Source organism: Vanessa cardui, chromosome 6, assembly GCF_905220365.1.
Source record: "Vanessa cardui chromosome 6, ilVanCard2.1, whole genome shotgun sequence".
Taxonomy (NCBI): domain Eukaryota; kingdom Metazoa; phylum Arthropoda; class Insecta; order Lepidoptera; family Nymphalidae; genus Vanessa; species Vanessa cardui.
This window is the reverse complement of record NC_061128.1, coordinates 5,653,566-5,677,144: the sequence shown is the minus strand read 5'-3', so window position 1 is coordinate 5,677,144 and position 23,579 is coordinate 5,653,566. Positions and strand designations below refer to the sequence as shown.

Here is a 23,579-nt window from a genome sequence, read left to right as displayed (position 1 = left end):
AAAATAAGGACTTGACGATACATCTTTCAGCCCTGATATCAGAAGAAAAAATGTTAATATGTGTTTGTTTTGTCAACAGTACTGGCAGTGGGTGCGTTGAGCGAGTGTGGTGGCGTGGGCATCTGTCCCACGCTGTCCAATATAAGTCTGGGAGCCGTGGAGATGGTGCAAGAGGGCGAGGGTGCGGGCGACGGCCTTATCGCGCCGCGCCGCTTGCAGAACCCCTGCTTGGAAAACCCTCTGCGAATGGATTTGCATAGAGAGTTAATGTTTAATCAGAAAATGTGAGTATCTGTTATCAAATTTCAACCTTTTAATAATCAACACATACAAATGTAGCTCGTGCTAAAAGAAGTCTCCTTAAAAAGCACTAACCAAAAGATAAGAATTCTCAATTAAATCTGGGACGTTAAAATCGCTAGGCGCTCTCGGGTGATTTAGGCAGTACAAACAAATATGTTTATTATACCGTTGCGGCATTTTCTTTTGTTTTTACGATTAAGATCTTACAGCGATGAAGCGTTGCCAGGCATATCAAAAATGTACATTAAGATAACTCGTTTGCTGTGTCCTTACTCATACAAAATAAAAAAAGGTAATGTTCGCTAGGTATAACTTATCTTTGTAAGAGACAATTGTATTAAACACACAAAAATACACCTGCTTACATACAAAACTATATTGTTTAGACAAGCTACGGTATGTGATCGTGTATTACATTTCCAAATATCTGAAAATATCTAAAATAAAATGTACGTAAAAATGTTTAATATCTGAGAGGCTAACCATTTGTCAGCTCAAGATGTTGAGTGTACCTACCGTCTGACGCTGGCGTCTTTGTCCATTGTAAAGCCCTTCTGAAAGCACTTTGTGTCTCTTCAAAAGGTTCTTCAAAGATCGCAAGGTGACACGGCCGTGTTATATCTTTTCTACGAGAAAGAAACCTTAGCTTTGTAAATATCACAAGAAGAGAAAAAATATATTACGTAGGTACAGAATTCTTAAAAAAATTCGTCAATCTAATATTGTTATATGTAGATGATAATCAAACTCTTATCTAACATTCTTACTTCTTAGTCTAAGGTAATAAAGTATGGAATTTGAGTGATAAAATTGAATTACTATGTCAATTATGTTTCGTAGTGATTGTGTTGAGCCATTTGTGGGGTTTCGCAGTCAACAAGGAAAGTTATTCCCTCAAGTCCATTATTTCGGTCGTTACAGTTTTTATAGTTTTAAATTATATTTAACAAGTTGATGATTCAGATTGTGTTACAATGAAATCTTATTATAGAAGCAAAATAGAATGTTTATTTACCTAATCGAATTAACGTTAACAAACCAGGAAGTAGAAATAGGAAGCATTATTTAATTATTGTAATACATTGCTGTAAGGCTACGGAGACAATTAATATGCTAAATGATAAAACACTTGTATTCGAAAATGTGTTATCTGTTCTAAAACGTTACGAAGTAAGAGCTATTTTTGTATTATTTATTTATTTTCATACAGAACCCTTCCATCTAATTATTCCGACTATAACTTACCCTTATTGTGATATAAATCGATCACGTGAATTATTCCTAAAAAGTAATTCATGTTATACATCAAAATAATAAGATAATGATAATTTTACAGTTGTTTGATTAATAATGATTTACGTCAACATGTGTTTTTTTGTGATATCATTAAGCGACATTTATTTATAACTAACTAGTGGACCGTCCAGGCATGGGTGGTCGTAAGCTTTTTTTATATTTTACCTGTAATTACAATAGTTACTATTTCAACTTAAACTTGAATAAATTAAACCTAAACCTTCTATGTGAATCCTATTGTCTATTATTTAAAATCGTACGAAAACCCATTTAGTAGTTTCGGAGTTTAACGCTAACATACAGACAGACAGACGGAGACTTTGTTTTATAATATATAGTAATGATTAGCTGTGTCACGTGGTTTCCACCGCGTCTTTTCTCGTATCCGTTCCTTAGTGTGCGAGATGACTTGACATTTATTGATATTGCTTCGTTCCTAAGAGTCGTAGCGTAAATTTATTATGTCAATATCCTTCCTCAATGTCTAACGTAATAATAATTATTTCTGCGTATGTTCAATGTGAATAGATTTTCGTATCTATAAATATTTGTAACTTTAAATCATGATTAGCGTTACGCTATTATATGTTTTTATCTACACGTGAAATAAATTAGCTAAAACACGTTTATGGTACTGATTTATTTCGATAATTCTAATTAAATCAAATACTACTATATAAAGGTAGTCAAGTTTTTAGTTAAGCGGTGTTAATACTTGTTTATCGAATAGCAATTTTACAAATAGGTATGTTATTTATAACGCACTCGTGTGTGTATTTGCAATGTATTTCAATCTTGGTAATAAAATTGAATGAATTCTAAGGTATTAAATTAATTTCAATTAACTTTGCTACAAAGGTTAAACATATATTTAGGTTAATATTTTTGCTTTTGAAACTGTCTTACGATTCTTAATTACAATTCTACACCAATTTCAAAAATATGTTATTTACACTGAAAATATAACATTACGGTCGGTCAGTATTTAATTACCATTGTGATATTTAACATTTATGGATGCTGTACGTTTCTTTGTAATATTCAGAAATAAGTTTTTGCAAATCCTGATTACAACGCACAGGTGTGCGACATCCTGTTCTCATCTCGACTGAGTGTCGAACATCTGTCCTTAAACAGTATTGATGATGTGCGTTATTCCTAGACACAAAAACGAAATAACAAAAAGTCGTAACGGCATGTCTAACCGATAGCAGCTTGCCAAATGTTATATCAGTGTTTATTTATTTATTGAGAATATAAATTATGACAATACTTAAATTTTACAGCCATATAAACATATATCCTAATAGAATTAAATGATACAGATAACATGTAACTTTATTCAAAATACAGATAATAATAAACCTTTTCAAGAGAGAGATGCCTTTGTCGTGCTGTCATTAACAAGTCGTTACTTATACAGAATATATCAATAATAAAAAATACAATGTACATATATGATGATTACAAAAACTATGAATATTGAAATAAATGTAATTTAAAAAAGTATAATAATCTATCATTTGGGTTTTGCGCCTCGTATATCAATATTTAATACGTTTTGATTAATCAAATATATATAATTGTTTACGTATTTTGCCATTGTGTCAAAATGATATTTCTTTATCTGTTCACATGACACGTGTTCAATTTAAATTGTGTTCCGTATAAATTTTTATTTATCCATTCGGCCTGTGATTCAGTTCATTTCCCAGTGATTTGAGTTTGTCGAGACCTCCCCGTCAGTGATTTCCGCGTCGCCCGCCAGCACGGCGGAAGGAAGCAATTCTACCAACGGGAACTCTATTCCATATTACTTAGTATATTCCTTGACAATGAATTTAATAAATGTTACATTTCTTGAACTTAAATTATAATAATAATAAATATGAGACAACATCATATACATTACTCTGATCCCAATGTAAGTAGCTGAAGCACTTGTGTTATGGAAATCAGAAGTAACGACGGTACCACAAACACCCAGACCCAAGATAACATAGAAAACTAATGGTAATCTACATCGACTCGGCCGGGAATCGAACCTGGGATCTCAGTGGCGTACCCAAGTTAACCAGTGTACACACCAATCGACCATGGAGTTCGTCAATAATAAGTTTCACGTTTATCATAAAGAGATGTATTTTTTGTTAATCATTTCATTGCTCTATTATAATACTATTGTATTATATTGTTTAATTCTATTATTATTGTTATGTATAGAGAACCATTTCTGTAGTTTATGAAGTATTACACCGCAAATGTTAGTAACGTAAAATCAAACGACATTTCCTTATTTCAATGTGTACGCAAGCTGCTGTACGGGACGTATTTATGATAGCAATACCAGTTTCTTGCTTCGGAGAATACGCTGATTAACTTCTAGATTTAGTTCACGATATATGTTTCAGTCGGCCTATATTCAGTGTTCAAATACAAGCTGCACTAAAGCTTCGAGAGATCCTAATATAGCCAGCGATGTTCCGTAAAGTCGTTTGCAATTAGCTGAAATTGAATCCTGCTGATGAAACTGGTAATGGCGTGGAAATTTCATTTCAGTACTCGTCAGATCTATATTTCATACACAAAATTGAGCTCAGGAACGGCTTGAATTAATTTCTTCACAGCGTATAAATAATTACAAGCGATTAATAGGTACTAGAATTTCACTAACTCATTTAGTTAGTTGCGAACCTGGTGTGGGTTTGCTATTATGGTAATACGAACGTGCTTCTAAAATAAACAGCCGGTGTTAGTGATTTGGCATTGACGCTTTTAGTTATCCTCTGGGTGGCGTTGAATCACCGGGATTACTGAAAAGTAATGGTAAACACTCGTCCAGAAGTGTTTTATAAACGGACTATTATAATGCCGTCTTATTTGCATTGAATCGTTATTACGAATTTAGATATAATTCAACCTTCATGATGTGTGTACGCAATAATATCGTACGTTACGTTTTTGTATGCGAACAATAACATAAATAATTATGTAGGATTACACTTTTGAAGAATAATGTTACTTAAATATTTTCTTTTATGGTATAGTATAGACGATAAAAAAGCGTGGAGTTTTTAATCGTTGACTTCCAAGCAGGATATATTAATTTAAATAATTGTATTTAACTAACATGACTTTGTATTTTTTAAATGTTAAAAAAGAGTAACTACTGAGTTTCTCGCCGGTTCTTCTCGGTAGAATCTACTTTCCGAACTGATGGTAGCTTCAATTAATTGTAAAATGACGATTTAAAAGTGCTTGTAAAAGCCTACTTGAATAAAGTTTATTTTGATTTGATTTGATTAAAATAATAACCTTAGTTTAGGGATTTATAGTCGTTTGAGCTGGACAGATTTCTATTACAACATCAACTTCTTAAGTTATTATTGAAAACAGTATCAAAATGCTTGTGGTAATTCTATCTAGACGATCTATGTTCTAATAAAAGAAACAGCTAATAAAAATTGCTTTCAAATCCTTGAAGGTAGTTTTATAAATATATATCAGATTAAATCTGTAGATACATAAATAATTATAAATGCGAAATTGTTGAAGGTGTTCTTTTCGATATATTTCATTCAGCGAGAAAACAAGACTACGGGACTAATAAAAAATGGATATGTATTAAACAGCTTTGTTATATAGTAGCTAGCTCCTTTATTTAGAAATATTTATATGCTAAAATATAACTATTGTACTCACAGTAAACGTCATTCGTTCAACTAATTGTAAGCGCATAGGTACCTACCTATTCAACATGTGTACATAAAACGTAACGCGGACTCTTCGCGTCACCGCTATTAAGCAATGATCATATTCCTGTACTGTAAATTAATAAAAAAAAGTAAAATATTGATTTGGCATTGACATAATAAAATTATTTATTTCCATTTCTACTTGTGTTTACGATATAGTACAAAGAAATTGGTCGTCATAATTTACTTAAAATAATTTGAATGTTTATCCAATCCGCTGTGCACTGTGTCCGGGTACAGCTGTGCAACAAAACAATCCAACTCCTTGACGTCACTCCTCTAAATAGTCCACACATGCAGGTAGTACGCGTGGGAAAGCTATGAAGGAATTGCAGCCGAATAAAAAATACAGTGTCGTTTGTGTATAATTTGTCATTCAATTATAAATACGACACAACTTAGGTGCAGCATCGGCAAATTTATTAAAACCGATTACTGCCGATTTACGCAACCAATAGAAATAGCTATTCGTCGCTATAGATTTCTCGAAATCGACGTGTCAAATTGACGAATGTATTAGGTCATATGGTATTACAAGTTATTACGTTTGTGTAAAGTTCATTCACATAAGATATATGTATTGATAATTTGGGAGAGCGTACTTAATTCGGATGTGATCGGTTTTACGAATTTTGCCGTTGATACATCTGAGTTGTGTCGTACTATAATTTTAAACGTGTTTTGTTTGACATTTTGATAAGACAAATCGTCTTCAAGACTATCACTAACTGTCAAAACATAAATAAACAACAAGAAACAAATAGTTGAAATAATAAAACCTCTTTTTGCGGCGTGTATTTTATTAATAAGCAAAAGAAAAGATCGCATATTTCTAACTTGTATAGCTAATATTTCAACCACAAGGGGATAAGCTAATGACAGATAAAAGATTTGATATAGATTTTATTCGATATCAGTGGTCGAGACCTTGAATAATCTATGATGTTATTGGTTGTAAATTCGCGAAAAGTGACCTTTTGGATATATTATATAGGAAGCTGTTATTTGATCTTTGTAAATATTATAAATTCGATATAAGTAGAGTATTGTTGTAGGTATTATAAATAAAAATATGTGCTAGAAATACTTCTTTATGCTATATTATAGTTATATATTTAATAAACTTATATTTTCTTAGGGTATCCGATTTCATAAAAGTGTAATCGATTTTAGAACGTTATTGGTATGGCTGTATAAAATAATACAAGATGTTCTACCGCGCAAACGGATTATTAAATAAAAACAAAAGAGAGTCACGCATGGAACGACAATTGGAAATTATTGTAAGTTTGATTTGTTAACTTCAGGGCAATAATATTTTATAAAAATAAAACCAATAATAAATAAATATACATTCTACTGGCGTATTTAATACATTTAAAAGGTATATGTAAACCTTTGTTATCTTTATTCCTTCTTCGATTCGACTATGGTATTAATTGGCTCTCATATAATATAGATGTAAAATTGTTGAATTAATTAATAAAACTAAACAATATATGTCATAATTTCGTTTATCAAAATACTATCACAGTAATCATTCTCGAGAATCGTATATCAGAGATAAACTTGGAAAGACAACTGGGTAACTATACTCGAATCTCGATATCGGTTTGAGTTAACGATAACGACCGCAAGCATCAATATCATTCGTGTCTCATCTTACGTAATTCGCGAAATAATATGCGTCCATATTATATCAACATATCTATATAATATTGCTCACAACAACAACAGCCTGCAAATTCCCACTGCTGGGCTAAAGGCCTCCTCTCCCTTTGAAGAGAAGGTTTGGAACACATTCCACCACGCTGTTCCAATGCGGGTTGGTGGAATACATATGTGGTAGAATTTCTATGAAATTTGTCACACGCAGGTTTCCTCACGATGTTTTCCTTCATCGTCGAGCTCGAGATGAATTATAAAGACAAATTAAGCACATGAATCAGCGGTGCTTGCCTGGGTTCGAACCCGCAATCATCGGTTAAGATGCACGCGTTCTAACCACTGGGCCATCTCGACTTACTACAAATACATAATTAATCGATCGATCTAAACTAATTATAAAAACATTTTTAATCGATTGTTTCCCAATAATATCGTCATAATCACTGACCTCGCAATTGTCTGTAATCGCCATAATCTTAAATTACTAAATTAGTGATTAGAAAATGATAGATTTGTTTGTACTTTCACCAGAAATTCAAAATCAGTTTTAAGTCATCGTAAATAATCGGGATTTCTTTTTTAACTTATAAATTATTTGGACCAGATTTAAAAATGTCTTTTAATGAAGACTGAATATAAATGATTCGATGGTATTCCTTCTCGTAGGTTTAATAGTAATGAGTATCCTTCATTAATATGTCTAAATTCTCACAGCAAAAATGCTAAAAACCGAAACAACTATTTCCACTTAAGTCTAATTATTTTATTAGTACAAAATTAATTATAATGACAAATTTATTCAAACTACACATAATCAAGGTCATTACCGTATGAAAAATTTAAATTTGGAACATTTTTCTGTGCCCTAGCATTCTTATCATTTGAAGTCGACATTGCCTTATATGGTAGCGAAAAATACGTTTGATAAGATTGTACGCAATCACCTCGAGTCTGTTGTTGACTGTGTGTATCATATTACGCCACTCTAACACGTATTCCTTTAGACTTTAGATCACCATATTGTTTATAAATAACAATCAATATTATAAAATCTTTAGTTCTATAAAAAGTAATATCCTTACACACACATCTATAATCATGTTTATTTTAGTTGAAAATTTAAAAATGGAACGCATATTTCAAATAGATTAAACTGACGTTTTTTTTTATCTGTTACAGAGGTAAAAATGTTCTCAATCAAAAGAGCGAACTTCAAAAGGCGCTTTCGAAACATAAAGAGAAGCAGCTCATGAATCAAGTAAAGGATCACAAAGAAACTCCAGGTAATCACTTGTGGGCGATATTAATTGCAACATAATAATATTGTAGATAGTACATTTTTTGTAATAAAGGTACTTGGACTAGCGAATGGGCCACCCATTGGTAAGAGGCCACCAGCGATAAATATTGACGTTGTAAGAAATATTATTACTTATTCTATATACAAGTATTTACTTCTTTATAGTAACTTAAAAATTATCATCTGTTCGGAAATGTAAATATCTTATCCTAATGGGAACCGACCAAAGAAACTCAGCTGTGTTTTTTTTGGTCTATGCTCTATAATTGCTCACAATTTTTAATATGATAAAGAAAACGCCAGAAGGCGGTAGTACTATCCGCGAGCTCACTAATTGTATAATAATCCCTTGGCAACAGACGATTCTTTATGTATTTATTATAAATTTAGCTAGCACTTTTACAAATACATCCAAAGACAGTCCAAATAAAAAAAAAACTCGTGCTTCTTTATCGTTTGAACTAAAATACGTGCATTGATAGTAGTGGCATTGCTTAAATTTCTTTCACTAATAATAATGGTATAACAATTAGTCTTATCTCCAAGAAGTCATTGTAGATAAGACTATTCACGATTTCACGGCTCGTGAATATTAAGTTGTATTAGTCCTGTTGTGATTTATTCATAACAATGAAATTTGTTTCAAAGTTAGCTTGTCAGAATGCGTCTGGAAGTAATGGCTAATTAGACCAGACTAATTAGTCATGTCTACCCCTTGTGCTACATATTGATTAGGTCCAAGAAGTTTGCGTAATCTTTTCTAGAGGTATTGATAAATATTAGTAAGGAATAGGAGATGAAAATGTAAAAACAAGTACAACCAATGTTGCTTGTAGTCAAATTCGATCTTATTGATTGCAAGACATTTTCTTTCATAATAACTACGAATAAATGCTCAACAATTTTCGATTCGCTCATCTTCTAAAATAAACAACGAGAAATTAGTTTGGTACCTTTTTTTCTGTTGATCGACCGATTTTCTTTTGTTTTATTCGTTTTCGGTAGATATAACTGTGGGAAAAATTCAAAACATTCAAATTTTATACATTTATGTTTTCCTCAAATTTTTTATGGTTATTGTCGAAATACTAGTCACATATATTATTATATTAAAAGTCATGATTATAACAAATAAAGTTTCATTTGCCCACGGAGTTTGTACATATAAATCAAAAGCTTAAACTTGTCTGTTATAAAAGCAAGCATTCATTCATTTACTTACTAATGTTGTAATGCTTAAAGGAAGTCGAAACGTAACTGTAACCTTTAACACTGCGTATTTCGTAACAAATTCGCTAAGACGCAGATCATAACACGAATTGCTTTAAAATTTACGACATATTTTTAGAATAATGTATTTAGAACGCGGTTTTTTATTTTAATAGTATATAAGTAAGATATTTTTCCTCAATAAATAAAAAATACTCAACAATGGTTCTATATAATTAAAAAACCAAGTAATGTATGTCGCGTGTTAAAAGCATTCACCTATAATTGATATTTAATTATATAGAAATAAACTTATCGATAATATGTATACAGGCTATACTAGAGTTAATAAATATATTACGTCTTGTTGTAGAATACGTTGTCTTATTTTTATTGTCTAACCTTAATCTTGCTTTGGGAACTATTTTCCCACCATCTAAAAATATTTTTGAAATGGCAACTGTTTAGGTTGTATTTTTTTTTAGACAAAAATGATCTTAGATGAATACATTTCATAATTTTCAGTTTCAATCATTTATATATGATTTTGTATACACTGATATCCAACATGACCCAATAATATATTCGTGAGTCATGAAAAACAGATATTTAGTTCTACCTGATTAAGGGTTATATAGTTCTATCATTTAGTGCAAACTCCACCCGGTTTTTGTTGTGAACCCACACAGCCCTGCCATAGTATTTCGATATGTGAAATTTGATAGGAGCGACCGAGTTTTGCAAGCGCTTTATTCGGTCGAATTGCGTTTTCTATGCCATATAATGAAGAGCGAATTTTGCAGTCTCTTCTCTATAATAAAACTGTAAACGTGTCAGTTAGTGATAAAATAGTAAAGAGAACGTTTAATAATAAATTGTGACATAATTTGTGTCTAGAATTCTTCTAATGTTTCTTAAAATGACTTCGTAATCCGTCAAGATACGCATCTGTTAAATTTATAGCAGCTATTTATTTTTGTGTCCTAGTAGCACATAATTAATAATATTACATTTTTTTTTAAGTTTAGGCAATATTTCGTAACATATAAAACGATGACTTTATAAAAATTATATGAAATATACTAAATTGATACGGAAAATAACAAGATATCTATCAAAATAATAAACGACGATAATAAAATATACTTATTTATGGAAATAACGTTTATTTTTTTCTTTGTTTAAACGTTGATGCTATGATGCAAAGTATGTTACTTATCTTACAAAATACTAAACATGCATGAAAGGAAATGACATAATTAAAAACACCTATTACTCTATTGCATGGTAAAATTCATTTTGAATATTACGTATAAGCCGTTTATTGTTTTTGAAATTGGAATGTAAGAGGCGTCCGTGAAAAATTTAGAGGCTTTGTTTTGTATACACGTCGAGAGTGCCAGGACTAGTTTGACAGCTTAATATTTCACCGCGCAACCCGCGGGTATCATTTTTTCCCCGCATATTTGGCGGCCGCTATCCGGTTGTTTGGTGCAGGTGCATCGGACGTTAACCCCGTCAATCATTATATTTAGGGTTGCCACTCATTATAATATTTAGATTAAATCTTCGTGACTTAATGGAAATATTTTATTCAATATCTTATAAGGTCATATATATTTTCCTATTAGGGTTGTCACTAATTATAATATTTAGATTTGATCTTAGTAGCTTAGTAAAAAAATATTTTATTCAATAATAAGGTCACGAATTATTTCCTAAATATGTGTATTTTAATCGTGTGTAATATTTCGTTTTTGCGTTTAAGTTTTAAATGAATTCCGTGTAGTTAGTTATTTGTCTTTCGTGTTAGGCATAATAATCTTATAAAATAATATTTAGACTTATCTTTTATATAATTTGACACGCGTATCATAATTAAAGTAGTATGTAACAATTTAGATTATATTGATAACTGTCATCAATTCAATAAGTCAAATCGTTTTATTATAACGTCGTATATGTTTAAAGAATACGATATTTAATAATGAATTTAGGTTAAAGTTAGGATTTCCCTTGATTGGTCATGGCCCTAGGCGTCAATGACCACGCTCGGATGAAAGTGAAATTCCTATTTACTAACTCGTTCCTATCTTTCGTTTGGCCAATTGTCAGAGAAATTAGCACAGTTAATATATAAATTACATTGAAAGCCGGCGAGTGCACCTGTGCAATTTGCTTGAGATACAAATTACCTATAAACTGTATCTTCTAAAGATAATACTTAGAAGTGTAATGAGGAATTCGTTTTCGAAAAGACAACGTCCGTTGTTTTTTTTTAAATACATTATTAGTGAGGCAAGTTAGATGTTACGTAGTCTTCTCGAAAGACTTGACTTAATTTCATATATAATACTCTATTAAATTAAATATTATTGTAATACAAAAATATTATTATTAATGTAGGGTCTACTGGAAGGTTGAAATTTGGTTTGGTTAATGTGCATGTTTATTTTTTACCTAAAATAGATTTTTTTTGAAAAATTGTTCCAAAAAGAAATACATAAAAGAATAGAATAGAAAATATTGATATTTTATATCAATCTTTTCCATTACAATTTTGGTATCGTAATATTGGCTTTGATGTGTATCAATACATATGAAAAATGCTTTAATCTTTAACCTTGTATAAAATATTTGCAGAAATCTTCCTAATCACCAATTAACTCTCCGTGTCAGCGAATCAAAATTTATAACTGATTAGGTATACAAAAGTCAAAACTAGTATTGGTGTATTTTTAGTGCTTGAATATATTTTTAGTTGGTAGTAGGGCTTTCTGGAAATCAGTCAGGGTAGGTTAAAGTGAATGATATAAGTTGAATTGAATAGACGGCAAATGGGTGGTACCCATTTATCATATATTTAACAGCCAAATGCCAATATTTGGCATTGTTGTGTCTCGGTTGGTAGGGCGAGTGATTCAATGTATACTCTATTTCAGCCATAACAGGAAAAAAGCCAAATAAACAACTTATGACAACAAATTGAAGTAAATCTATGATATTTACTATGAATTTTCGAAAAACATGTCGTTTTGAACGGCGACGAAACTTATCGGAATTTTGAAAGTAAAATTAAAGTGTAAAGTTGTAGTTAAGTGAAATAGTATTGTATTATAAATAAAGATATATTTATAAACTCTTAGTAGGGCACAATATAGCAGCTTAATAATGCAGCTGTATTGTGTTTATGTTTATCTTTTTCCTAATTTCATTGGAATAGGTTATAGGAATTATCGTAACTACCGGGAAGAGGGGCGTAACATCTTAGTTCCCAAGGTTGGTTGTGCATTGGCGATGTAAGAGTGGGGTAGGGCACATTTCTTAAGGAACCAATGTCTATATAAAAGTAAAGTAAATTAACAGCCTGTAAATTTCCCACTGCTGGGCTAAGGCCTCCTCTTCCATTAAGGAGAGGGTTTGGAACATATTCCACCACGCTGTTCCAATGCAGGTTGGTGGAATGCACATGTGGCAGAATTTCGATGAAATTAGACACATGCAGGTTTCCTTACGATGTTTTCCTTCACCGACGAGATGAATTATAAACACAAATTAAGCACATATATACACTGGTGATTGCCTGGGTTTGAACCCGCAATCATCTGTTAAGATGCACGCGTTCTAATGTCTATATGGCAATGGTGAAACAAAAATGGCCCATTTGCTGTATTTGATCCATGTTTATTAAAATATGTTGTTATTAAAATTATTTAGTTAATTATTGAGCTTAAATTCGATATTATTATTTTTTGTAGCCGACGGATCATAGATCGTAGATAAGTATATTGCAGATTAAAGCTAACCTCAAGATTTCAAGGCCAACAAAATACTCGTGGTATAGCGTGCCGATAAAAAACCGTTAATTTAGAGTTGTGTTATTCATCTGACATAATAGTCAATCAAACTGAATAAAAGGGTTTTTCTAACACGTTAAATTTGTCGTTAAAAATATTTAACGCCATAAAATTTAATTGCCTTTATTATTATTATCGTTTATATATAAACGATATTTTTTGTAACGTAATTTTCTTTGTATATATAATTTAAAAATAATTTATGCTATCTCCAACAATTATACCGAAGGTTAAAAATGCAAGTGCTTGCAAGGTAGACCTTGTAGCGTTTCAATTAACGCTCACTTTGCTAATTACTGATGTTAATGTTCTAAATACAAAATACATATTTGCATTCTACTTTTAGAATTCCGTTGCTATCTATGTGGACAAATCAAATGTATCGTAATAGTTAAATGTGTTTTTGGTGCTAAGTTTGTTAGTGATTCATGACGGTGATATCACCATTTTTATTTCAGAACTAGAACGAGCAATCGCAGAAAGAGCGAGGCGCCTCGAACAGGCTGAACAAAATACGGAAGAAATAGAAGCCGGTACAAATCCCACGCTACAAGAAGTGCGCGCTCGGCTGCGACACGCCGCCCCGACGCCATCTCCCGCCGCCTCTGCGCATTAACTTGTGTCCGACGTTCCAAATAAATCGCAAATCATAATCATATATTTGATTCCGAAACATTTCGAATGAAAATGATTCTTGAATTTTTGAATTTCGAATTATTTTGTATTTGTGGTCGAAATTTCCTATCATCGATTACAGCGCCATCATGTGTCATTTCAGCTGAAATTCGACACGCCATATTTACTAATCTCTATAACGGTACACAGATGTCGCTAGTTAGACGAAGCGCAATAAAGAGCATATGTCATAAATATTTTCGACTTGTAACGGTTTTGGGTTTCGAAGAATGATGTAAGATGCGCGAGATTGTAGGCTGTTGGCCTATGCTTTGATTGCAAAGCTTGTAATTGTTTGTTTATAATTTTAATGATTGTATAGTTAGATAGGAATATGGTGTTTATTGTTTGTCATTGAAACTAAGTCACTAAAAGTGTCACAAAAGTAAACTTTTTTATATAGATAGTTTTATTCCGTAGAAATTAATTGATGAATATTATTATACATTTTGTTTCGTTTTGGTATAATTTTTTTAATCGATTGAATATATTTTTTGTTTAAAAAATGTAGTTACGGTGTTAAAGATTTGATTTGACGTGTATTGATGTATTATGTTGATAACAAACCATTGACTGAGGAAACGACTGCGTGAGCTGTAACAATAAGGGTATCGTCGTCTTCAACAAGAGACAAAATATTTTTCTAAACTTTTTAACGTGGCAACACTGACATTTCATCGTGGTACTCATCTATAAGCGTTCACTATTCTCGTAAGGCACATTTATGATTCTGTAGGTCTCCATCACTATATATAGGTAATATCATCATTATAAATTTTCACTATTTTTGACTAAAACGTATAGAGTAGGTAGATGTTGATACATTACGGCTTAGGCTTGAAGATTTAAAGTAATATTGATTATATCATATTTATTAATAAAAGTAGAGTTCTTATGAAAATTAGTAAAATTACCTTCTACACAGAATTATTCCCATACCAATTTTAATAAATGTTATCTTTCCCATGTACCAAATAGTTGTCCAGTTAATAATTTATATCGAAGTGTTCATGAAAGTGATAGAAATGAGAAATATTTTTGTATTTTTATGTAATACCTATAGAGCATATTTGTGTAAAACTTCTAATAGTAGGTAGCGGTTCTCATGAAAAGCAATACGAACTCGTTCCAAGCGGACGCTGCATTCCTGTATTTGACGGTACGTTTTTCGTTTAGTATTTCATACATTTGCTCGACTTATCATTAGTATTACGAACATTTTATATTTGTTTCCAGATCAGTAACAATTTTTTTTTTATTTCTTTTTATTTGAACTAGAAAATATATCATTTTCAATAATGTGATTGCAGTATCTGCTTCGAACATCCTAAATATATGAATATTTTATAAATATGTAATGAATTATAGAATCTCTGATACATTTAAAATAGTAACTATAACATCAAATAGTTTTCATTCTAGATTTAATTATTTTTTTTTCAACCAAGTACGGCAATCGACACAACATTCAACAATCAATACGATTCAATATTTCTTATGATTTTAAAAATTTAGGTCACCGTGTATATTTGGATCAGGTGTCTCGCTCCTTCATATTGGCCTGAATTAATGTAAGAAAGAAATAGAAGATTAATGTTTTGATGTAATGTTTTATACGAAAATAAAATGTTTCTCCCCATTGTGCCTATGATTGATTGTTATTTATTTTCAGGAGGTTATACTATTGAAGTGTATTTATAAATAGGATGATGTCTCTCAATGAAAGATGAAATTGAAAACAAGTCCACTCGTTATTCTTTCACTCCCTCCTTATAAATTTAGGTTTTGTCAAATTTAATGTTTATTATTTATATTAGAATGACTTAGTACAAAGATCGTCTTCATAATATGAAGAGGTAGCTTCGGCTTGAAAGCTGTGTGTCGTGGCCATTTTAAGTTTGATATTATGTGACTAATCTAGTATTTAAGTGATTTAATTCTTCATAAAGTTTACAATGAAAATGTATCAAAGTTTGATCGTTTACATAGAATAATAAATGAGTTTTAGCACTTTGGAGTTTTGTATTTACCTTCCCCGAAACCTTTTACAATTATAGTTCTTTAATCATAATCCTAATTGTAATGTTATGAAGTTAAATGTGTATGAGTGCTTGATAAATTAAAAAAGAAGCAACGTTAGTGATAAGTATCAATGGTTTTCAGATAATTGATTTATAAAAAAGTATTTCATATATGTATTATAAAGCCCTTATAGGAATTACATAATTGTAAAGTCAAAATGAAATATTATAATGAAACTTGGATTAATCGTATTAATCGAATATACAGTGCGGAAAAACAAACAGTATTATGTCAATTATAAGTTATTGTATTCCTGTGTGCAGGAAGGCACGACATATCGCGAAAAATTAATGACACATGATAATTTCATGAATTATTGAAATTAATTCAACGCTATTAGCAAACAATGATAATGATCGGGGAAAATTTGCCGGGTTCACGAAGCGTAAACGCTTTCGTTTTCGTAGGACAACCTGAGAGTCACGTTATTAGTTACGAGCTCTACACCCCAGGCGCGGATCGAGACCGTTCAGCGTTCTATTAGTTCAGTCGCTGCTCGGACACCTTCTACTGTCCACGCCTTCGGACAATGCTATTTGCGCGGTTACGGTACCAGTGATCGATATGTACACCAAGTTTATTTGGGTTACTCTAATTACACTAGTCGTACTGCAGAACACAGATGGAAAGAAATCTAAAAAGAAACGCATTAACAATGACGCCGCGGAGTCAACCCCGCAGCCGAACGTGCTAACGTACTCAACGTTTGGCTTTAATGATGTCGGATCTTATGACGGTTTTGTTCCAAGTTCTCCCGACTATGCTAATTACCTGACAAACAATAAACAGGAATCTTCGACACGATTATATGCGCCGGCATTCCCTTCGGCTTTAGAGGCTACAGGATTGGGTAGTTACTATGATCCTCAGCCAGACGTAGGTTCTTTTAGTATTAGTAGTGACGGATACCAAGCAAGTGGACAGCCCTATCAATATGGATCACAAAATGTTTTTACATCTCAAAACCAGGATGATAGTGGTGATCAAAATCAAAACGAAGAAACAAAAGAGGTATATTTAAATGCCGATTCCAGTAATTCTCCTATTTATGGAGCGAAAATAAATTCGAAGGGTAAAATTAAAAATTTTGATAATTTTAATCACACAGATTATAATGTATATGGAAGCATTTCACCTAATATAAACAATGATGTCGTTTTTAAAAATCTCAACGGTAATTATCCCAATTTACCATCAATATCTCAGTCCACAAATAATGACAAATATTTAATGCCATCGCCACAAAGTTCATCATCACTGAAATTTCCAAAAGTTGTAGATTTCACTCATTATAAAAATTACTATCCCACCAGTGTTGATACTAATTTCCAAGAATCTAATCAAAAGCCTTTAAATTTAGATTTACATAATAATGTTGACACAAATTTAAATCCTTATAAAAGTTATACCCAATCCGCACTCAAAGAAGACCAACTAAAAAACAAACATAATTACAAAGATGAAAAAACAAAGAGTGAAATTTCGGAACCGAATTATTTTTCAAGTGAAGACGAGCCCGATATTAAAATAAATTTTAAGAACAACAGAAATAAAAATGAGTTCAAGGATAAAATAAAGAGTAAGCCGTGGAATTTAAATAACAGTAATAATGATGGTAAAAAATCCAGAAATCCAACGAAAGGATATGATTATTCTACAAATTACAGTACAACCAGTTTTAGATTTGATAATAGTGCGCCGAAGAGGCCATTCAATAGCAGCATCGATGAAATTGCTCCAGCAAGTAGTAATTCGGACTATGTAGGCTATCAGTTTCCCGATACAGATTTTTCTGCATTGAAACATACACAAAGCATCAACTCTCCTTTTGACATTGCCAACCATGGCATAATTTCAAACAGTTACACTGATAAGTATAAACCTGCAGAGGATTACTTAAATTCTTTTAAAAACTTGTATTCATCGGTTCCTAGTACTACTTCTCACTGGGGAAATCTTTTTAAAACAACTGATTTTTCTTCGTACAGAAACCATCCTAAAACACCTGTATTCAAGGATGATATAAACGATGAAATAGTGCACATTCCAAAAAGACATCAGGACTTAAAAAACGGAAAGTACTTTGATAGTAAATTGAATGATTTTTCATTTCCCAACACATACAAATTGTATAAAGATAATGACGACAAAGAACAATTAGATTGGACGAAAAATATTTTTAACACGAGATTCAAATCCGAAGAAGATTTGCTAGGACTAAGAAATCATGATACCTCACATCCCTCTTATGTACCGACGTACAAGCCGAGCTATAATGATTTTTCTGAAGATATAGATTACAAAAAACTAGTTCAAAAATGGCGGCAAAACTACTTAAAATCGAAGCTTAGAGACTCGAATCGGGAATATGAAACGTATGCATCGGAAACAAAGCCCATCCACGTACCTCTTCCTAGGCCTTACTCGGTAAGTAATGTAGAAGATTTAGTGGAATGTAAAATTTATTGTGTGCACTGGCTTGGAATCCTTCAATTGCCTGATCATCATTTATGTAATTAATTAATAAAAAAACGGATCGCGGAATGCGGATCGTGTAGGCAGACTTCTCGCGTCGCGCACTATTTTCTTCGTTAGCTCGTGGTCAGTAAGATGATTCGCCTATATAATTACACGTTTTGTAGGTGAAACGCGAAATTAAACACCATGATCTACTTTTGATTAGTATTATGTTTCTGTCCACATGTTTCTACCCGCCAACAGGTTTATGACAAAGCTAAATAAAGTTATTGTTTATATACATACAAAATTTTGTATTACAATAAGGTTATCAATATTATACAAAACTATAGTAAGTCGTGTGATAATTTATGTCGCTAAATTAAAATAGCAAAAGACCACAGGATTTATTCTAGTCATCTAATTATAACTAACTAAACTAGTTATTGCCCGCGACTCAGTCCGCGTTTTAAGGTTCGTAGGTTTTAGGCATAAAAAGGTATTCCTATCTAATTCCATCACATCCTTTTTAATGGTTTGACAGTGAAAGTGTATCAGATATACTGACTGACTGAGAAATAGCGGAACTTTCGCATTTATAATATTAGTAATCAATTAGCTACCACTAACATAATACGTTCATATTTATATTAATGTTTATGTAAAGGTTATAAAACAAATAATAAAATCTTAATTGAATATAAAGATAAATTATCTTTTATAACACATATTTCTTCCTATACACAGACTTCCCACATAACATTACTTTTTATAGTGTTTGCAGTAAAAGTAAGGCAAATGCTTCAATGATTGTTTTGCGTGTGTTTTTTATTTGTTGTGTGTAATTTTTTATTTAATAATAATTATATCAATTTAAATATCGTTAAAAATGAGTTGTTTGGGTCAGATAGATAATATATGGGGATATAATCTAAATTAAAATTTATTAATTTTTATTATACCTTAATACCTTAATATTGCTCGTTATATTCAAAAATTATCCGAATGAAATATTACAGTTCATTTCGAAAAAATAATGTGTAGAGACAAATCTTTTATTTTAATCCAAGTTACCAATATTTCCTTGGTCATACTATTTACTCAGTAGCTTTGAGGTCATTGACCGTTTAAAAATTTCATTATTTATCTGTATTAATTATAATAATGAGACTTTTATTTGTGATCTGAGTTATTATTAAAATATACATAAAACTTGTATCACATGATGCAATGCGTTTCGGAGAAGGTATTCAGTGGTATATATTAGCGGGTAAACAACGTCTGCCGACGGATTTGCGTGTATATATTTATGTACATACATGTACATGCATAATGTACATACACAGGTTTATATTGTATAATTACATATTTCGTTGATTATGGAATTTAAAATTGCATGAAAGCACGTTTAAATATTTTCACATAATTCAAAATACGCAATTATAAATTTGGTTCAGATTAGCGGTTTTGGTTCTATCGCACACTTAGTTTTCTTTAATAATCGACTTACAGATAGATGTGCCGCGTCCGGTAATCGTGCCGGTGCCGCAGCCTTACCCGGTAAAAATTCCCATACCAAAACCGGTCGCTGTGCCGGTTGTAAGGGAGATAACCGTGCCTGTCGAGAAGCCAGTGCCGTATCCGGTCATCAAAAAGGTTCCTTATCCTATAGAGAAGCTAGTTCCTGTACCTGTTGAAAAACAGGTGTGTTTTTATGTATTGGTCTTTTTTAGATATTTTATCACTAACATATTGTAATAAGATACGTAATTAATCTTAAATGTAAACATAAATAATTAAAGTAAATAAATTAATATAAGTTGTAGTCGTTTGTGTAAATAAAATGTTTCACAATCACGAGCACTGAACCAGTATATTTTCGGAGCACGATCATGCAGTTGCAATATCATCACATTTCGTATTATGCTTATTAATTCTGTTACACAAAATTATAATATTATCTTTCTGTTTCTGCCAAAAGTTTAAGGTCAGACTGTGGGCTGCAGGGATATAGCGTTGATTTTTTTTTTTATTGGACATAGGTAAAATGTGATACGACGAGATCTTCAGTCAAACGATTCTTTATACTGTATACATATAATAAATGTTAAATAGTTTTTGTTTTCGTTTTAGTAAAACAATGTCAGTAACTAAGATTTGCAAGACTGATAAGATTAATTATAATCAGTAACAGTTGACAGGCATGTCATCATGATTATCTTTGCAATATGTTTGATAAGGTCGCTGGTCGAGGAACCTAAGAACATCAATAAACTTCTTGTCTCAGGAATTTATTGCTAAATTACTTTGGCTACACTCACCTCGTCTGTATCTATTTATACCTATAAATAGGAGATGTAGAACAAAAGTATGCTTAACCAAAAGCTTGTTGAGAATAAGTTTACTAATAAATATATTGTAATAATCGGAAATTAATGTGTTAATAATTAACGTTCACTAAATCATTTAAGTCGTATAGATAATGTTGGTAACATTATAATTACCCGAATAATATTTTAAATTTTTTGTTTGAACTTAACTTATAGGTACAAGTGCCAGTTATGAAACCGTTTCCTGTGCACATTCCGCAAATAAGACCTGTCTTTCATCACACGAAACCTCACGACGACAATGAGTTGGAGTCAGAAGAAGACGAGTATTATCCCCGACCAGACACGAAGAGGCCTGTTTACAAGCGTCCAAAAAGGTATTTTAAAAATTGAGAAGAAATATGCAGTATTTTATATCCCCTATCTTCTTCATAGCCTTCACCATCTTCCTCTTACCGAATGGCCACGGGAAATTCGAACGAAGCGTGTACATTGCTATACGTTTGTTTCATTCGCAAGACGCTTCGCCGTTCGCACCGCGCGAATATTCGCGTCCGCGAATTTCCCGTGGCCAAGCATTAAGGAGAAGGCAATCTATAACTTCAGACTTGTTTACATCGCGTTTTACAAATGTGTGTTGGTATACGTGCTTCTTCACGATGCTTTCCTTGACCGCCGAGCAACAAATTACCTAACTATAAAAAAACACGATCATTTTTTTTTAAATAGTTTTTGAATTAGAAAGTTCTACAAAGATATATATATATATATAAAACATTGTTTAACTTGAATATTACGTTTACGCACGTAAGCATCACAATGTATGGACATAATAAATGTGTTTCTACTTTTTGTACTAAACCACGAAAGTCCTTCATTTGGTCATCAAGATTTGGAGATTTAATCGATGTTTAAATATTTATAGAATTAATGAAACGGTTTAAAATATATATATATATTTAAAATTTGCAGCTCTCGTAACCGACCTCGTACACCAACCAAAAGACCATCACGAATGACATATCAAGATCGCAATAGGAGACGTGTGCCAAATAGAAGACCGTCTTTTCCTTATCATAACCAAAGACCCAGGAGACCTTACTCTTCAGAGAGTCGCCCCCCACAAAAGTACCGCGATGATTTCGAAGAAGATGACAATGAAAGTGAATTCGAAAACTATTGTAAAAGAACTGGCAAATGCTAGTGTTACAAGGGATTCATAAGAGGCATTGTTTCAGCTTAAATTTAGGGTCCCGTTCCAAATGTCTAAGTGTATATTTATAAATATACACATTAATCCAAACATCAAGATATGAAATTACAAAAAAAAATATTATTAGCCAAAAGGATAATTCAATATTCCACTTGATTGTACGGAACCCTTCTCTATGCAAGTCCTCTGTTTTTACACGTAATAGTTTTTAGGATTAGTTAGGCGATATTCATAAACCATGCATTTTCTTAGTATTGTAGATATATTAAAAAGTAAGTTAATATACACCTTACTATCTTTTATACCATTAATTTCTCAATATTTTGTGTTTGGTAATTAAAATTGTTGTGCCAAAATCTTATTATTATTAATTGTGTGTGCGATAAAACGATGATGAATAAGTGCTAACGTCTTAATTTATTTTAATTCTATTCATTCTATTATAAAATAAGCAAATTATAATGTTATTATTGTAAATAAAACGAATATTTTAAGAAAAACCTCTTTTTAATTCGTTTATTGATATTTCATAGTATTGAGCTTTGGTGATACAATTGAGGAAATGAAATAAGGAATAGAGAATGTGTGGATTAACGTTTTACGTTAATTATATTATCATAAATCTTGCAGCCGATAACACGGCAATCCTTATTGTCAGCGTGCACGCAGCGAGATCAACGCACGGTCGCGCTTGGATGCGCACTTTTCCTAACGCTCTGCTAAACAGGTCTCATTCCGTGCTCATTCATAACGTGTTATAAATATATCAATATTGAATTAGATAAAGAAAAATTATCACACTTGAAAACTAAATTGATGTTAGTTGTTTATCTTCAATTTTCACATTATAATTTTCTCTTATGCGGTTTCCATACAAGTGCAAAGAAGACGTAATTTATTTTTATTTTTTGCACATTAATATTACACGTTAAGAACAACAGTATAAAAAATAAGAAAGAAAAAAAGTGTCATGTTCTTTGAGTGGCCGGCTCTTTATTCTAAGGACGTAACGCATCTGCCACTTTTAAGGGGACACGTAATAAATATGTTTTTAGGATTGCACATAGCTGTAACGCGGAAAACGCACTTATAGATTTTTTTCACATTCTACGCGCGAGCTTACTATAGGTAGTGTTAAGTAGAAGTAATACAACAACAACAAACAACAAGAGCCTGTAAATTTCATATTGCTGGGCTAAGGCCTCCTTTCCCTTTCAGATATGGTTTTGGAACATACTTCACCACGCTGTTCCAATGCGGGTTGGTGTAATACACATGTGGCAGATTTTTATATGAAATTAGACACCTGTGGATTTCCCCACAATGTTTTCCATCACCGCCGAGAACGAATTTAATTATAAACACAAATTTAGCACGTGAATATTTAGTGGTGCTTGCCTGGGTTTGAACCCGCAATCATCGGTTAACATGCAC

At 31.8% G+C, this 23,579-nt stretch overlaps 2 protein-coding genes across 3 annotated transcripts in view; both read left to right on the top strand.

Moving 5' to 3' along the window:
• Positions 1-15,316, top strand: part of LOC124530211 (protein FAM107B) — a 32,571-nt gene extending 17,255 nt beyond the window's left edge. The window contains exons 2-4 of the mRNA XM_047104256.1: positions 80-284; positions 8,202-8,305; positions 13,847-15,316. Of these exons, the coding sequence (XP_046960212.1) occupies positions 80-284; positions 8,202-8,305; positions 13,847-14,004 (467 nt within the window). The 3' untranslated portion in view covers positions 14,005-15,316. The remainder of the gene's footprint in view (positions 1-79; positions 285-8,201; positions 8,306-13,846) is intronic.
• Positions 15,317-16,581: 1,265 nt separating this feature from the next.
• Positions 16,582-22,214, top strand: LOC124530735 (putative uncharacterized protein DDB_G0282133). Of its 2 annotated transcripts, XM_047104996.1 has the most exons (4): positions 16,582-18,572; positions 20,115-20,306; positions 21,149-21,309; positions 21,905-22,214. In XM_047104996.1, the coding sequence occupies exons 1-4, from the start codon at positions 16,710-16,712 to the stop codon at positions 22,134-22,136; spliced, it is 2,448 nt and encodes an 815-aa protein (XP_046960952.1). In that variant the 5' UTR covers positions 16,582-16,709; the 3' UTR covers positions 22,137-22,214. The 2 variants fall into 2 exon arrangements, with proteins under 2 accessions (XP_046960952.1, XP_046960953.1); XM_047104997.1 differs by lacking the exon at positions 20,115-20,306 and having other exon boundaries at positions 16,585-18,572.
• The last annotated feature ends 1,365 nt before the right edge of the window (positions 22,215-23,579 follow it).

What these genes read in the sequence shown, in the direction of transcription:
- LOC124530735 (XM_047104996.1), top strand. Translation starts at nt 16,710, where the DNA reads ATGTACACCAAGTTTATTTGGGTTACTCTAATTACACTAGTCGTACTG. An exon ending in CTCTTCCTAGGCCTTACTCG is followed by an intron (nt 18,573 to 20,114) that starts GTAAGTAATGTA and finishes ATCGACTTACAG; the next exon opens with ATAGATGTGCCGCGTCCGGT. An exon ending in CTGTACCTGTTGAAAAACAG is followed by an intron (nt 20,307 to 21,148) that starts GTGTGTTTTTAT and finishes CTTAACTTATAG; the next exon opens with GTACAAGTGCCAGTTATGAA.